The 18,254-nt window shown below is 43.6% G+C and overlaps 1 protein-coding gene across 1 annotated transcript; it reads left to right on the top strand.

The window, feature by feature from the left end:
- Nucleotides 1–5,538: 5,538 nt before the first annotated feature.
- On the top strand, nucleotides 5,539–10,286 carry LOC138356116 (putative cyclin-dependent serine/threonine-protein kinase DDB_G0272797/DDB_G0274007). Its single transcript, XM_069311869.1, has 2 exons — nucleotides 5,539–6,022; nucleotides 10,138–10,286. Exons 1-2 carry the CDS (start codon nucleotides 5,539–5,541, stop codon nucleotides 10,284–10,286), a joined length of 633 nt encoding a protein of 210 aa, XP_069167970.1.
- The last annotated feature ends 7,968 nt before the right edge of the window (nucleotides 10,287–18,254 follow it).

Consider the following 18,254-nt stretch of genomic DNA (forward strand, 5'->3'; position numbering starts at 1 on the left):
TTGGGTACGGCCATAAACAATGATGTCATCAGACATGTTGTCAGCATTAGGTATGTCTTGCAATACCTGGCTGATGATGTGCTGGAATACCTCGGCAGCACTGTTAATACCAAAACTCAGGCGCTTGTACCTATACAGACCTCGATGTGTCGTAAACGTTGTGATGAATCGACTCTCCTCATCAAGTTCAAGCTGATGATAGCCCTTGTTTAAATCTAACTTGCTGAATACAGTTGCACCATTCAAGCGGTAGATCATATCATCTACAGTCGGTGTAGGATGGCGTTCACGCATTATTGCCTTGTTGGGAACACGCATGTCCACACAAATGCGTATCTCATCTGGATTCTTCGGCTTTGGTGGAGTGACAATTGGGCTTACCCATGGTGTTGGGCCTGTTACTGGTTCAATGATATCTAGTTCCATCAGCCTATCCAGTTCGGCATCGACTTTCTTGCGAGTATGGAATGGTTGTCGGCGATGTGGTTGGGCAACTGGAATTACATCTGATTGATATGCAGATGTACTTTGCTATCAGTATAACAACCTATGGATTTAAATCGATCAGAAAATTCAGCAACAATAGCATCAACATTGTTTGCAGATTCCACTGCTACAGCATTAGAAAGCTGAAGTAGCCCCAATTTGGTTGAAGTCTTGTAACTGAGTAAAGACTCCTTTGCATTCCTAACAACATGGAATGTAGTAATGAGCATTGCATTCTTTGACTTAATCTCTGCAGTGAAAGTTCCAATCACTGGCAAGGCTACCTTTGAAGCATAGGCAGTGGCTTTGCCATTATAGTTCTCAAGCTTTGGGAACTGTTTTTTAATTTTTTCATAGTGGCACTCAGCAATGGTGTCAATGTTTGATCCAGTGTCAATGAGAACCTTGAGACAAATACCAGCAATGTATACACATGTCTCTGGGTTGTCTGGAAGATCATTCCATTCTGTGATTGCTTGTACTCCATAAGTATAATCACATTCACTGTCATCTGAGACTGGTTGTAATGAAATGTTGTCTTGTACATTGTTAACATTCTTGATTTGAGGTGCAATATTGTGTTTACCACCTCGACCCCTATGACCTGATCCTCGTACAGTGCTTTTATTCATTGACTGTGGTTTCTTTAGTGCGGAACGACACATAGCACCAAAATGACCTAGTTTTCCACACTCATAGCACTTCTTACCTTGAGCAGGACAAACATTATCTTGGTGTGGGTAGTCTCCTCCACAATTGTAACATTTATTGTTGACACCCTCTGATGTGGGTCGTTGTGACTGCTTGAGCCTTGTTCCTTGACCCCAGTTGTGACGTGGTTCTCGGCTAAATTTACTGTTAGGTTTGCCATGATATCTTCTTTGATTACGATGTCCTCCCTGAACCTTACGTACCTCATTACTGTTAGTAACAGTGGCAGAACCGTTATTAGCACTGCACTCCATGACACGAGCATCACGTGCAGCATCTTCCATTCGACGAGCAATATCCAGTATCTTGGTAAGAGAACTTTCATCATCAACAAGTTCTAGAGCTCTTCGACGGAGACGTGTAGATGTGCATGTTTCAATTATTTGCTGTTTGATTTCTTTGTCAACATCAGCAAACTCACAATGGGCTGCTAAACCCTGCAGACGTGTGTGGTATTGATCCACAGTTTCATTAGAGAGTTGTTTTGCTCTCCTGAAATGCATAATTTCCATTGCAGTATTTTGCCTTGGTTTGAAATGCTCTGTTAGTTTGGCTTTGGCAGTGTCATAATCTTTGGCACCATCAGTGTCTTTCAGTGTGTCAAAGATGTCACAAACTCTATCACCTGCATAATGAAGTAGAAAGGCACGCTTTCTTTCAGCACTTTTGATGTCAGAAACTATCAACAAATTTTCAAACCTTTTAAGCCATTTGACCCACCTCTGTGACAGGTTTGTCTGGTCACAGTCAGGATCAAATGCAGGAAACTGAGGTATATTTGCCATTTTTTACTGAATAAATGTAACTTATCACTTAAATGTTCCTCAGAATATTAAACACTTACTGCACTGAATATGTTAGTCAAGAATTCACTGTAATTACTTTAATTTTGCAAAGCACACAAGCATTTTAATGCAAAAGTTCACAACAGTGCACAATATAGCAGCAACTGACTTCTTACCTAGCCCTTGTGTACATGTGTTGTTCCTACTCACAGCAGCAGCACAGCAGTTGGCACAGCAGCAGTTGGTACAGCAGCAGTTGGTACAGCAGCAGTTGGTACAGCAGTTGGTGCAGCAGTTGGTACAGCAGTCGGTACAGCAGTCAGTTCAGTGTGATGAATTTTGTAGCACGAAGCGTCGTTTCGTAACCAAAACATCAGGTTTTGTACACATCAATGCGTCGTTTCGTACACAACGTCGGCAGATTCCTCAGTACACAGTTTCTTCAGCACAGCTTGGGTAGCACACAGCTTGGGTAGCACACAGCTTGGGTAGCACACAGCTTGGGTTAGCACACAGCATCGTTTAGCACACAGCATTGGTTAGCACACAGCATCGGTTAGCATACAGCATCGGGTATGGCGCTCACAGCTTCTCTTCCTCCTCCAGGCAGCATGCTTCTCCCTTGTGTTTGAAACTGAACAAATACCTGCGTTCACAGTTCATCCTCGTCGCCAATGTGGTGTTTGTGTGTTACTGAGGAAGTCTTGGTTGTAGGGTTGATGTAAAGTCATGACTTGGTTACTGACTTTAATACTTAATATGATTACATGACTAGTAGCTACCAAGCTTGGCTGGCGTCCTGTACGCTCTTGTTTACCTTCCTCTCTCGCGTCTCAGCCGCCGCACATAGAAAACGGATGGTACCATTTTCTGTGAACATGACACACTCCAACACAGTCTAGAAGCTAGCTGGTAAATCCTCCCTCTTACACTTTTCCTAGATTAATTGATCTGGACTTTTGAATTAGTAGATTTTTGCTTCTAGATTAACTGATTATGAGACTTCTATTACTTGTCTCAGGCTTATTCGTTCATTTATTAAAAACTTTTGTATCACCGATATAAAGCTTTTGACATTGTTGTCCCAACAAGTGTAAACTTGACAATTACATTAATTATGTTACATTAATATTGGAATGATTATCATGATTGTTTCCTCCTTTAGGTTTTGGAAGCTGGAATAGATCCTTATAAGACAACAGAAGAACTTGTGAAGACTCCCTTCAACTTGGCTGATGGACCTCTGTGGAAAGTCCGGCTTGTCCCAAGTCCAATAGAGGCCTCCTGTCATTGGCCGGAGGTGAAGGAGAAGTTTCCTTATCACAATTCACTGGTGTTCAGTTTACATCAAGCAGCGTTTGACGGTTTTGATGTGGCAGTGATTGTTAGATTGTTGCATCAACTTCTTGATGATGCTTTGAGCGGAAAGCCAATTGATGATAAGGAGATTGGTCACCTTTTAGACCACAGTCAGACATATGAAACTACACAACGAGTAAAAGAGAATCTTGAAAATAATCCACAGAAGTTGAATTCCTTACTTAATGACAGGAAGAGTAAAGAGTTCAAACCTCTCATTATGCAGGCATTTGGAGCTCCTGAGCCGTCTTCCGTAAGAACAGAATACTTCAAAGTTGCAATACTAAACCTTTCTCTGCTTCAAAAGTTCCATAAGAAGTGTCACTCTGAAGGAATCAGCCTCAACTCTGGGCTTGTGAGTGTAGTAAACACGGCCTTGGTAGAACTGGTGAGCGAGGGCGGGCTGGCGCAGGACGAGTATACAGTCACCAGTCTTCACCCTACTGACCTCCGCCGCTACATGACAACTGACGTCAAATCGTTCCCCATGGGCTTCCATGTGGCTCCAATGTCTCAGACTATGCCAACTCCATACAATGTAAGAGATCATTTCTGGAAGTACGCAAAACAGTTTGATAATAAATTCAAGAAAAATCTAGAGAATAAATTTGTATTTGAAGAAATGATCTTGAACAGAATGATAAATCAAGATAACACATCCCATGACAAGTTCTCTACAAATTCACACCCTATAAAATATGACTATATGTTTTCAAATATATATTCGCCTAAATATCCAATTTTGGGAGTAGGTAAAAATGTTCAACTTACCGAAATGAGAAATATTATTCCCATTGACACTGCGCATGTGGGTCACTTATGTGGAGTGGCCAGTATTCGGGACAAGGTTCGATACGAGCACTATTATTCAACACGCGCCATGACCAGAGAAATAGCACAAAGGAAATTTGAAAATGTTGTATCAATTTTTAGTGAAATGGCTCAGTAATATCTTCACTTCAAAGTTAGATGAAAGGCAACTGTGTTTACCGAACTGATAAATTGCTTACAACCCTTCAAGAACATCGAATGATTCAAGGAACGAACAGAGGTGAAGTAATTACCTAGAGAATGCATCAAGCCATCTACATAGCACCATAAGCGTCGCTGAAGGTTCTGGACGCTGGACGCACTGAGTACCTCTAATTGAGAAAAAAACACTAAGGCAAGTGCTGTCAAAGGTATATCAAATTTATTGATACATGAATTCGTAATATCTCCTGGAAATATCCTCTTTTGGAGACGAATTCTTCGAATTCATCTCCAGGATCAAAGGATCAGCTCCTGAAGATGTAAACAAAGTGGTGAGAACCGTGACATCAGATATTAGAGTTCATGGACATTGGCATAAAAACTACGCATATTCCATTGAAAAATAAACAGTCAAAACCAAATAAAACGCTAAAAAAAAGAGGAAAACTAGGGTGAAGAATAGTGAATTAAGAAGGATTAAGATGAGGTTCAGTGACATCCGCGTTGAGAGGCGTAAGTAAATCGAGCAAAGACGGTATAAGTGGAGAAGGCGGTGGAAAAAAGGTCCGCTCATGTGCCAGGTAAGTCCACAACAGGCTCACCATAGCCCGTGCTACTTGCCCCGCTCCTGTGCCAGGTAAGTTACGGGCTCACCATAGCCCGTGCTACTTGGAACTTCTTCCGAGTAGCTGAATCTAAAACAACAACAGAGAAGAAGGTGCCTTCTCCCACCGACCAGTGTGGGAGAAGGCACCTGGGAGGAGCGGTCAAAGTCAGCAGCAAGCTGTGGATCAAAGACTTCACCTGGAGTTTTCAAAGCGTTGTCGGCTGACTCCCTCTCCGAGACGAGAGGAGGTACGGGGACAGTTGGGGATTGAACTGAAGCTTTCTTACCTGCTGGGAAGGAAGAAATGGAAGAACTAGGTTTGCGTTTATGGCTACAAGACACGAACAAGCCAGTAGCAACGTACTATACAACAGCCTCTAGTCTCCAGTAGTGACGGAGAACAAGAGCGGACACAAGGACATCTGGGAGAACGTTGGATATTGGCCTGGACGGACAATTGTCCAGGAAAGCCAAAGGATATAGTAGTAGGCTGATAAGAATAATGAGGACTAAACATGAAAGGGGTTACAGTGGATCGAGAAAATGTTGGAGTTGGGATAGTTACACTTAGATGAAGGGCCGCAGAATACGGGAGAAGAAGGGTGGATATACCGGTCGATGAACCACAAGGAACACCCTCAGTTTGAGAGCGCAGAACACCCTCAGTTTGAGAGCGCAGAACACCCTCAGTTTGAGAGCGCAGAACACCCTCAGTTTGAGAGCACAGAACACCCTCAGTTTGAGAGCGCAGAACACCCTCAGTTTGAGAGTGCAGAACACCCTCAGTTTGAGAGCGCAGAACACCCTCAGTTTGAGAGCGCAGAACACCCTCAGTTTGAGAGCGCAGAACACCCTCAGTTTGAGAGCGCAGAACACCCTCAGTTTGAGAGCGCAGAACACCCTCAGTTTGAGAGCGCAGAACACCCTCAGTTTGAGAGTGCAGAACACCCTCAGTTTGAGAGCGCAGAACACCCTCAGTTTGAGAGTGCAGAACACCCTCAGTTTGAGAGTGCAGAACACCCTCAGTTTGAGAGTGCAGAACACCCTCAGTTTGAGAGCGCAGAACACCCTCAGTTTGAGAGCGCAGAGGAACATAAGAGAGGCAGCTGGTGGAGGTGTCACGGTCTATGTCCTGGAAATGATTGAGGGACTGATAATGGGATTAGGGTTTCACTATAGCCTGTACTACATGGACATTTCGTTCTGAGTAAATAATGTAAAACAACAACTGATAATGGGAAGATGGTTGGGGAAGAGAGATGATATATAACTCACCAGCATACATCATGTCAGAGCAAGGGGAGTAACGTCTTGCCTCTGGGAAAGATATACGTTTATGATCTTCTAAGTCGAAGACAGCTCGTTGAAATTAATAGTGTGTGCACGTCCCCGGGGTTGATCCCGGGCGCTGGCGAGAAACAATGGGCAGAGTTTCTTTCACCCTATGCCCCTGTTGCCTAGCAGTAAAATAGGTACCTGGGTGTTAGTCAGCTGTCACGGGCTGTTTCCTGGGGGTGGAGGCCTGGTCGAGGACCGGGCCGCGGGGACACTAAAACCCCAAAATCATCTCAGGATAAGATAGACTGGGCCTCACGGCAGTTAACGCAGCATGCTTGGGGAGAAGAGACCCTGGTCTTAGAATGAGACCAACAATATGTAAAGTAATTAGAACAGATGAACAAGGTGTCGCAGTAGCACGGACAATTTGAAATGGTTTAGATATAAGAAATAAAAGATACCTGACAAACCATGTACTTGGGAATGTGTTGATGATCGTACAACTGCAAGTAATAAGTGCCGTCCCAACAAGTGCGAACTTCACACTTCACCCATTAAATGGTGACTACCAACAGACTGTATAGCCTATTGTAATGACAGATTGAATAGCCTAATGTGCAAGTGGACATAAGCTTACCATAGCTTTACATTTTGGGGAACAATTTGATGTTTTCTTCTAAGGAATGACAACTGACGGAGCATAATGCTGACACATACCATTATGCTGACATATTATATAGCAATAAGAAGCTTTACTGGGGACGAAAGATTTTCCCAATGACGCTGTTTTCATTATGTTCTTTGACTTTTTACATTATTATGCATTTAACAATTAGTCATGCTTCTTTCTGGGGTCATGAATTTTTGTTTTATAACATATATTATCATTGACAGCTACACAAAATAATATAAACAAGTTGAACATTTATAATTATGTCAAATTTAAGTCTCCCTTCAAGTTATTCTCATACACAAACAAAGCCTTATTTTTAAAATATCGTATTAATGCTTTGAATCATCCATTAAATAAATTCCTACAATCTTATCCCGAAAATTATGCAATAATGTAATCTTGTATTATGATTTGTGGCTCACTCCGGGTCATTCTATCTCTCCCACAGTGCCATTGTAAGAATTTTGGTCTGTAATAAATATTGACAATGCAGTTCACCTTTATATTGACAAAGGCATTTCACCTTTATAAACGCGCGTTAATGACACTAGGTAAACAAAAAGACACCTCTAACACTGTTTATGTAGCATAGACGTAAATCTGTTTATTAATGTATTCATGTTTGTAGGTTAGATTAGCATTTTAACAGCACTACAATCACCTTTTGTTGTTGATTGTTCAATAAATCACTGAACTATATGTTTAACAGATCTCAAACCCTGCCCATGGAGGACAGAAGAAAATGTATATTTTCTGGTTAGCATTGTAAATGTGTGGCCACATCTGTGGTAGTTAATAATAATAATAATAACAAAGGTCCACTTAAAGGACCTCAGTCACTCCCAGGGGACGTCTCCGACACTCAGCCTTGCAACCAGGTTACAAGGATGTAACCTTGTACCCCCGAGGCTACAAGGCTGTAACCTTGTACCCCCGAGGCTACAAGGCTGTAACCTTGTACCCCCGAGGCTACAAGGCTGTAACCTTGTACCCCCGAGGTTACAAGGCTGTAATTTTGTACCCCCCGAGGTTACAAGGCTGTAACCTTGTACCCCCGAGGCTACAAGGCTGTAACCTTGTACCCCCGAGGCTACAAGGCTGTAACCTTGTACCCCCGAGGCTACAAGGCTGTAACCTTGTACCCCCGAGCCAAATTCTGGCTCTCTGCACGTATTTTCATTTTGAAATTTTGACTTTTTATACCGAAAATATGCCAATTACTGAAAGCGGTGATGGGTCACATTTTGCCAAAACCCCCCTGCAGTTTTCAAAATATCCCAAACATCCCAAATTCGACGCCTGAGCCATATTTTGGAGCCATATTCTTGCTCTCTGCACGTATTTTCAGTTTGAAATTACGACTTTTTATACCGAAAATATGCCAATTACTGAAAGCGGCGATGGGTCACATTTTGCCCAAACCCCCCTACAGTTTTCAAAATATCCCAAACATCCCAAATTTGACACCTGAGCCATATTTTGGATCCAAATTCTGGCTCTCTGCACTTATTTTCAGATTGAAATTTTGACTTTTTATACCAAAAATATGCCAATTACTGAAAGCGGTGATGGGTCACATTTTGCCAAACCCCCCTGCAGTTTTCAAAATATCCCAAACATCCCAAATTTGAAGCCTGAGCCATATTTTGGATCCAAATTCTGGCTCTCTGCACGTATTTTTAGTTTGAAATTACGAATTCTTTTACCGAAAATATATCAATTACTGAAAGCGGCGATGGGTCACATTTTGCCCAAACCCCCCTGCAGTTTTCAAAATATCCCAAACATTCGAAATTCGACACCTGAGCCATATTCTTGCTCTCTGCACGTATTTTCAGTTTGAAATTACTACTTTTTATACCGATACCGATTAAACTACACATAAGGGGCATAACTGGCCGACCCCTCACAGTGTTCAAGAGAGAACTGGATAAGCACCTCCAAAGGATACCTGATCAACCAGGCTGTGACTCATAGGTCAGGCTGCGAGCAGCCGCGTCCAACAGCCTGGTTGATCAGTCCGGCAACCAGGAGGCCTGGTCGACGACCGGGCCGCGGGGACGCTAAGCCCCGGAAGCACCTCAAGGTAACCGAAAATATGCCAATTACTGAAAGCGGCGATGGGTCACATTTTGCCCAAACCCCCCCCTGCAATTTTCAAAATATCCCAAACATCCCAAATTCGACACCTGAGCCATATTCTTGCTCTCTGCACGTATTTTCAGTTTGAAATTACGACTTTTTATACCGAAAATATGACAATTACTGAAAACGGCGATGGGTCACATTTTGTCCAAACCACCTTGCAGCAGTCATGTCATAGGCAGCGTAAGGGACGGACGTTTGAGGGTCCTCCCCTGCATTTGCACTCGTTATCGTGGGTGTAATTGTACCTCCGACAGTTTCGAAGCCTAATAACCAATCTGGGACACACACATACACACCAGGTGTGTCTGAAACTTGGTTAACACCTGCACCGGTGAATTACAAGTGGCATTTGTAGCCGTGTTGCTGACCTGCGAGGGGAGGCTGTTGATCAGGCCTCAGGCGTCCACTCCTCACTCGCCTATTGGAACTAAACCACACGTGTATCAGGTACATGACAATAGCTCTTGCGCCATACTACCGCTGAGCCGTGTTTGCCTTATTCTTCATTCGAGGACGCTAGTGATCACGAAACAATGCAGCCACAGTTCAGTGGAGAAACTTTGAGTCATGCCTTAACTCTCCCACTTCTACATTAGTTGATGTGAAGTAGTATTGTGAGGATTGAGTGTGGTTAGAAGCTTTAATTACAAAACTGTGTGGATAAACAAAGGAGCCGTTGGTGTAAGGGCTCTGGTGTGGCACGCTCTGTTAGGCCTAGCATCTCGCCCGGCCAGGGAATGAGGATATTATGCCAGGAACGCCTTCATGTTTCTTGCACATCTCTCCGCCAGCTCTCAAGTACTACGGTTTGTTGCCTGTGTATGTCAAGTTTTGTCGAGTGTTAAGTATCTGTTAAGCAGATACTTATGCATGTGCCACCAACTTCAAATTTTGCGCGTCAACTTGCAAGGTGCGCTGTGACCTTGTAAATAGTGGAGCTTCATATATGCAGGTTGGCCGATTTGCTTCTGCTGATCTTGTTTGATGGTTGGCGGCCCCTTCCACCCTGTGAATAGGGCATCTACTGATGTGCTGCTTTGTGGTTCACTGTGAAGGGAGTGTACCGTAATACTCTGCATATAGGTGTTGTGTCTTTAACGTCATGGCAACTGCCACAGATAAGATGCCGGGCAGCACATCGCCGTTGCCAGATAGTGACTTTGTGGACCCATCGTATGCTCATCAATTGCTTTCTAATGATGGTGCCACCTCCTCAGTGGTGCCCCACGACACATCAGAGGGCGGTGCAGATGATGAGGTAAAATGAGTAAAAGTCAGCGCCGTAAGCAGTCGAGAAGGGCACGATCAAACCCACCAAATTTGGCTGCTGCCAGACTTGTACAGCTAGATTTTCCTCTGGGAACCACAGTAGAGGGAAAAGTGCAGTGGTTTTGTGAAGCTTCTGGTGCACATTATGATAAGGTCATTAAGTTACCTAGAGATAAAAGTGACTATGTCTTTGTTACAAACGACAATGCTTTTGTAAATGTGTTGCTAAACACAGAGTATGCAGGCATTAAGATGAAAAATGCAGCACCTAGGTGTCCAAAAGTAACCATTGTCATATGCAATGTTAATAAACTCATTAAGCCTGAATATCTATTTATTTATTTATTTTATTTATTTATTTATTTATTTATTTATTTATGCATATACAAGAATGTACATTGGGAATGTGAGGATACATAATATGGTAATTACAGTCTTGTAAAGCCACTAGTACGCGCAGCGTTTCGGGCAGGTCCTTAATCTAAGAAAATTTTAAGGAGGTAAATACTTGCAAAATTTATAGACAAAAAAATGACAAGTTACATAGAATGAAAAAAAGATGAGAAAATTGTAGGTACAGTATATTAAAGTACATAGGTAGCTAAGATTGATTGCAATGACAGCTTGAATGGTAGTTGAAAAAAATTGGTAGGCACAATACAGCAGAAACAATATAAGATTAATTGCAATGACAGCTTGAATGGTAGTTGACAAAAATTGGTAGTCACAATACAGCATATGGCTCGAACATAAAAGAAGACAGCAATGAACACAATGATAAGGTTGTTTGATACTACATAAAAATTAGGAGATTGGGTAACACTAGGTACAGAGCAAATTTAAAGCTCAGTGTAGGAAACTAAGAAGATGAAATTAGGTACTTTTTGGTTTTGCTTTAAAATAAGGCAAAAGTTTTTCAGTTTTTCAATTCACTAGGGAGTGAGTTCCATAGACTAGGTCCCTTAATTTGCATAGAGTGTTTACACAGATTAAGCTTGACCCTGGGGATATCAAAGAGATATTTATTTCTGGTGTGGTGATAATGGGTCCTATTACATCTGTCCAGGGAGAGTTTCAGAGCATGGTTTGCATTTAAGAACAGGGTTTTGTAAATGTAGTTGACACAAGAGAATGTGTGGAGGGAGTTAATATTTAGCAAGTTTAGGGATTTAAACAAGGGAGCTGAGTGTTGTCTGAAAGCAGAGTTAGTTATTATTCTGATAGCAGCTTTTTGCTGTGTGATGATGGGCTTAAGGTGGTTTGCAGTGGTAGACCCCCATGCACAGATACCATAATTAAGATAGGGGTAGATTAGTGCATAATATAGTGAGAGGAGAGCAGAGTTAGGAACATAATATCTGATTTTGGAGAGTATACCAACTGTCTTAGACTTTCTTAGTTATGTGTTGAATGTGGGTGCTGAAGTTGAGTCTCTTGTCTAGGAATAGGCCAAGAAACTTGCCATCATTTTTATTACTGATGTTAATGTTGTCTATCTGTAGCTGAATTGCATTTGATGATTTGCTTCCAAAAAAGATGTAGAAAGTCTTTTCGATGTTTAATGTTAGTTTGTTCGTTGACATCCATAAGTGGACTTTTTTTAATTCATTATTCACAACATTATTTAGTGTATGTGGGTTGAGGTCTGAATAGATAAGGGTAGTATCGTCAACAAACAATATAGGTTTAAGAATATTAGAGACATTAGGCAGATCGTTTATATATATAAGAAATAGAAGAGGTCCTAAGATACTGCCCTGTGGCACTCCAACGGTAATTGGTAGAGTGGAAGAAGTTGTATCATTGATGGTTACATATTGGTGTCTGTCACTAAGATAGGATCGGATGTAGTCAAGGGCAAGACCTCGGATTCCATAATGCTGGAGTTTAAGTAAGAGGTAGTTGTGATTAACAGTATCAAAGGCTTTTCTTAGGTCAATGAAGAGTCCAATCGGAAACTCATTTTTGTCAAGGGCTGAGTAGATTACGTCAAGGAGACTAATGATTGCATCGTTGGTGCTCTTTTGGGACCGGAAGCCAAACTGGCAGGGGCTGAGTATGTCGAATTTTACGAGGTAGGGATAGAGCTGTTTGTAAATAATTTTTTCAAATATTTTGATAGAATGGGTAGATTTGATATTGGTCTATACTTGTTTATGTCCGCCGGATTGCCTCCTTTATGGACTGGCGTTACTCTTGCTTTTTTGAGGATATCAGGGAAGGTGTGACACTCTATAGATTTGTTGAACAGTAGTGCTATGGGTGGGGCAAGGGCATGGGAGGCTCTCTTATACACAATGGACGGAATTTCACTGGTGTTTCCTGCCTTGGTTTTTAGAGAGTGTATGATGGACACAACATCTGCCGGGCTGATTGGTGAAAGGAGAAGAGAGTTTGGATAGCTGCCTGAGAGATATGTGTTAATATGTGTCTGAATCTGTGGGATTTTACTGGCAAGAATAGCACCAACCGATGAAAAGAAACTATTAAATTCATTTGCCATTTCTAAATCAGTTGACTGTATATCCCCATCCTTGTAGAGTTTTATTTGGTTATGTGAGTGTTGTTTAGTTCCTAGGATACTAGAGATTGTTTTCCAAGTGCTTTTCATGTTGCCTTTTGCTTCATTGAATCTATTCACATAATATGCAAGTTTTGCCTTTCTTATGATACTGGTAAGCATTGATGAGTACCTTTTAGCTACTTCCTTTGAAACTAGGCCAATCCTAACTTTCTTTTCATATTCATCTTTCTTGTTGATTGAGTTGAGAATGCTACTTGTGAGCCATGGATTGTTTAATCTTTTGTCAGTTACTTGCTTGGTAATAAGGGGACAATGAAGGTTGTAGAGGCTTAGAGTTTTGGAGAGGAAGAGGTTAGCTAATGAATTTATATCATGGGTATTATTGAATTCTCTGTGATGAAAATATTGTAAACTCTAAACGTCTGAGAAATGGCCTTATAGCTGCCACATAGAAAGGTGCCACGCCTATACCTGACAGAATTTACTCTAGAGCAGCTTTAGGTCGGCACTATAACATTGCCCTCTACAACCCTCCCCCTCGTAGGTGTTATAAGTGTCAACGATGGGGACGTCACGTGGCCAGGTACTGCTCAAGCAAAAACTTTTTTTGTGCCATGTGTGGTGAACCTCATAAATCTGAGGTGTGTTTTAAACTCATAAAGGAACTGCAGTAAGTGAAAAATGCATAAACTGTGGCAGGAGCGGTGTTCAAGCCTGGTACCTTGACTGTGTCAAGCGACCAGCTGCTTAAGGCCAGGTGCCCGGCCCCGCCCACCAGGGAGGACGGTTGCCAGGTATAGCTGCTGGCTCTAATTCCTGTGCAGAGCCACCTGGACGTAGTGTTCGTAGCAGCTGGAACCCTTTCACAGACTTATCATAGACTGTGTTGGTCCTTTACCCTGGACCAGTTCTGGCAACGCTTATATACTAACCATCCTGTGTCCAACCACCAGATTCCCCATAGCAGTTCATGTAAAGAATATTATGGCTGCTACTGTGGTAAAACAACTGTTGAAGATCTTTACACAATATGGATTTCCTCGGGAGATCAAAGTGACTGTGGCACCAACTTCACCAGTGATCTCTTCAAGAGGACACTGGAAGAGTTCAACATTACTCAGGTATTGTCCAGCCCCTATCATCCTGCTTCACAGGGTTCTCTTGAACGTAGTCACCAAACTATAAAATCACTCCTTAAGAAATTTTGCAATGAAACCATGAAGGACTGGGATAAACAACTTGACATCATCATGTGCATTTTCAGAAGTCTCCCAAATGCGTCTCTAGGAGTGTCTCCTTATGAGATGCTCTACGGACGTAAGTGCCGTACTCCTCTTAAAGCTTTTAAAGACTCTCTACATAATGCCACCTTCAGTGATCCTCAGAATGTGCCCCAGTTTCTTCAAAACTTAAAGCACATTCTAGAGCGAGTGCATAAATTTGCCAACGATAATTTATTAAAAGCTCAAGATAGGATGAAGACTCATTTTGACAAACGCAGTAAAATCGGTAAATTTAAAACAGGAGACTTCGTTTTAGCATATTTTCTGATCCCAGGTTCTCCCTTGCAAAATAAGTTTTCAGGACCTTACCGCATCAAGTAGTACAGAAACAACCACAACTACGTTCTTGAGACTCCAGACAGGCGGCAGAGGACCCAGTTAGTAGTGAAATGTATGCCTACGACCGTGCACACCAACTGTCTAGATGTGCCTAATAGGCTCAGGTGGACAGCTGATTGAGGTATGTAGGCCTTCCGGTATGTGGGGTGCTTTTTTCGCGGGTGTTTGACGCGCGCAGGACGCGTGTGAGCGTCCGGTATTTGGGTACGCGGTCTGGAATGATGGGGGGGGGGGGGGTTCATGTTGGGGGGGGGAGGGGTAGGAGAGTATGTGGGATATGTGGTGTATGAGGTAGAGTGAGGAATAGGAGAAGAGTAGAATATGTTTATAAGAGTATTTGAATATGTATGGGTGTTTGCCGTAGAGTTAATCCTGTGTAGAGATAAATAGTTTGATTAATAGATGAGTCTAAGTAATGCTATGTAGAGAGTGTGTGGAGGTGTGAGGGGTCCCAACATAGGTGGATATGTTGATGGGGTGGGGGAGGTGTGAGGGAGGGTTGAGGGGAGCTTCCCCTCAGTGGGAGAGGGTTGGAGGGTCATTGTGGTTGAGAAGCGAGGGTGGAATGTGTTTGCGGTTTTTGACGGCCATTATTTTCTTCAAGCTATGCAGCTATGTTTGGTGCTGATCCATGAGGGAAATAGTTCGGCCATACATGGCAGGAAGTGTCGAGGAGGGTGAGAAAGAGAGAGCAGACACTCCTAAGATGTGAATGAGCGGAGGTAACAGTTGGCAGAGAAAGTCTGTTTTATGTAACAATGCACGGGGGGGGGGGGGGGGAGGGGGTGTATAGGTGACAGACCAGGACGAATGTGGTCCATTAGCCTTAATTGTTTTTCAAAGTCTACAGAGGGGTGTGTACTGTCCACCGTTCAGTGGCTAACTGAAGAGTATTTCCAATAGGTGTTTGGGTTATATTTTCCCCTCCCCACGCCCCACTCCCTCTCAGCTCCCCTCGTCAGGAGACAAGCGGCATCTATTATGGGTAATTTCACACTCCATGGGTCTGGAGGCCTGCTTTGAGAGAGCTTTGACATAGCACACACACACCTCAGCCAGAATGTTTGCGTTTTCTCGCTAGTGACAGAGAGAATATATGCTCCTTTTTTATAACATGCTTTGCTGAATATTTTAACTTTTTTCTCACACAAGCATCCGTATTGACGGTGCGCAATGACTGCCATTACTTCCTCCTACATGGACGAAAGTGGCTGGGGGATGCCCTACCCACTGTGGTTTCGTTAAGGAAAGGGAGCTGTAGCTACTGTCAGCGGACCACACCTGTTCCACTTACCATCCCTTCATGAGTTTTGGGTCAGCTTTGATCGTGAGCAGACATGTAGGGTCAGTGGTCCGCGTTAACCGAGGGAACAATAGGGTCAAGGGAGCGGGTGTACTGTGCAGTGAGAACCGGGACAGTGTAAATTGAACAGTGGCATTGTAATGCAACACATTGATGACATCTCGTGGTGAATTATCTTAGTGAATTTAGAGAAGATAGCTAGTGAAGATCGACTTCTTGAGGCAGCATCAGTCGCATCAGCCAGGACCCTCGTGGAGACCTGAAGACCTCACAGGATTACCGACGACACGACGTGTATTCACCTAGAGTACTTGTGGGGGGCTGGCTGGTAAGTCTATCTCATAAGTCTCCAACAGTGTGCAAGGTTTATATAGTATCATATCATAGACACTATTGCATTCCATTCAATAATACAATCATAATAATACAATCGTAATAATACAATCGTGGTAGACAGGTAACAGGGACAGCAACTGTGAGCTCACTGGGAACCCAGATAAGCCGCTAATATCCCCCCCCCCCCCCGCCGTAATCTGAAGACTACACCTCACCCACCTCCTCTTAACCCCCCATCTCACTCTCCCAACACACTCCCCCCCCCCACCACTCCCACTCTCCCAATACACTCCCCCCCCCCCACCACACCCACTCTCACACTAGAACTATTCTTGCTCTCTCTCTCTCTTGCTCTCTCTCTCTCTTGACAAGGGCAAAATGGCAGGTGGACGCAACAGGGACACAGGGAACAGCCAGAGTGACCAAACGAAGGACATGTTAACCCAAGTTCTGGAGGAATTCAGGAAGGAGATGCAGGAAATGAGGATTACAATTAACAACCTGGAAAGTGAGATGGCATCAGCAAGGGAAGAGATCAAATCCCTCACAGAGAAAAATAGAGACCGAGCTTCAGATTATCATCCAAAGGGAGGGCGGGAATGTTACATTTGAAGGAAATGCCTATGTACATGAAACATTTGCGGACATACTGAAAAAGAGCTCAGAAGCTATGGACACAGTGAGGGAGGTAGCCATGCAAGCAGCCACCTCACAGGAAGAAGCAAGGTGCACCACTCAGCTGCTGGAGAGAAAAAATCAGTGGTAGTTGTAGGCATCAAAGAACAGGAAGGATCCAACAGGCAAGAGGTTTTCAGGTTGGGCTGGAGAGAAAAAATCAGTGGTAGTTGTAGGCATCAAAGAACAGGAAGGATCCAACAGGCAAGAAGTTTTCAGGTTGGGCTGGTACAACAAGGACAGAAACCGACTTGTAAAGGTGGTGTTTACAAACAAAACCACGAAGGAGGATATTCTCGAAAGGAAGAGTCGACTGCAGCATGTGGAGGGATACAGGGAAGTATTCCTGCAGAGGGACAGGACGAAGGAGGAGAGAGCCAGGGCAGCAGAGGCAAGGAGGAAGCCCAGGGAGAGAGGAGCAAACCAGGAAATCACAGCCCCCAACACAACAGTCCTAGAGACAAGAGGCGAACCCAAAATCAGCATCCCAGCAACACCAGAGGGGAGGGCAACACCACCACCTCCTCTCTGCATAGAAACCCTCCCTTCCCCTCACCCTACCTGCCCCCACCCAACCCTCCCTCCCCCCCCCACCCCATTCTTACCCTGTCACCCCTTCCCCATTCCCATCATGTCCCCCCTCCCACCTGTCCCCCCTCCCCTTCATCCCATACCCTCCCTATCCCTTCTCCCCCCCCTCACCCCGTATCCTCCATGTCCCTCCTATCTTCTTAACCCACACCCTACCTGTCCCCCCTTCCCTGAAACCCCCACCCCTCACACCAAACTCCTCTGAGACCCTGCAAACCACCTCACAGATCTCACCCACGGAAAAGCTTCCCACACCAGCAGAATGCTCGCAAAGAAAGGGACAAGAAAATGAACTGAAGAAAGTGAGCTTCAAGGCAATGTACACTAACATAGATGGGATTACAAATAAAACAAGTGAACTCGGAGAATGGGCACTAGAAGAAAACCCAGACATAATAGCACTCACAGAAACAAAGCTAACAAACACCATAACAAATGCAGTGTTTCCACAGGGCTACTATGTAGTGAGGAAAGAGAGAGAAGGGAGAGGAGGTGGTGTAGCTTTGCTACTAAGAGAAGGTTGGAGTTTCGAAGAGATGGTAATTCAGAACTGTGAAGGTTTCAGTGACTACATATCAGGCACCATAGCAACTGGAGAACAGAAAATTATAGTAGTAGTCATATATAACCCCCCACCGAATGACAGAAGACCCAGACAGGAATATGATAGAAACAACTTGGCCACCATCAATATAATAGAGAGAGCAACTTCTGTGGCTAGCAGGAACGGATCCAGGCTACTAATCATGGGAGACTTCTACCATGGAAAGATAGATTGGGGGAACAGAGACCCACATGGAGACCCAGACACATGGAGAGTTAAGCTGCTGGATGTGGCAACAAGAAACTTTCTAAGTCAACACGTCAAGGGACCAACAAGAACGAGAGGAGGAGATGAACCAGCCTTGTTTGATC

This window comes from Procambarus clarkii, chromosome 6, assembly GCF_040958095.1.
Source record: "Procambarus clarkii isolate CNS0578487 chromosome 6, FALCON_Pclarkii_2.0, whole genome shotgun sequence".
NCBI lineage: Eukaryota > Metazoa > Arthropoda > Malacostraca > Decapoda > Cambaridae > Procambarus > Procambarus clarkii.

What these genes read in the sequence shown, in the direction of transcription:
- LOC138356116 (XM_069311869.1), top strand. Translation starts at nt 5,539, where the DNA reads ATGAACCACAAGGAACACCCTCAGTTTGAGAGCGCAGAACACCCTCAG. An exon ending in CGCAGAGGAACATAAGAGAG is followed by an intron (nt 6,023 to 10,137) that starts GCAGCTGGTGGA and finishes CAACTGCCACAG; the next exon opens with ATAAGATGCCGGGCAGCACA.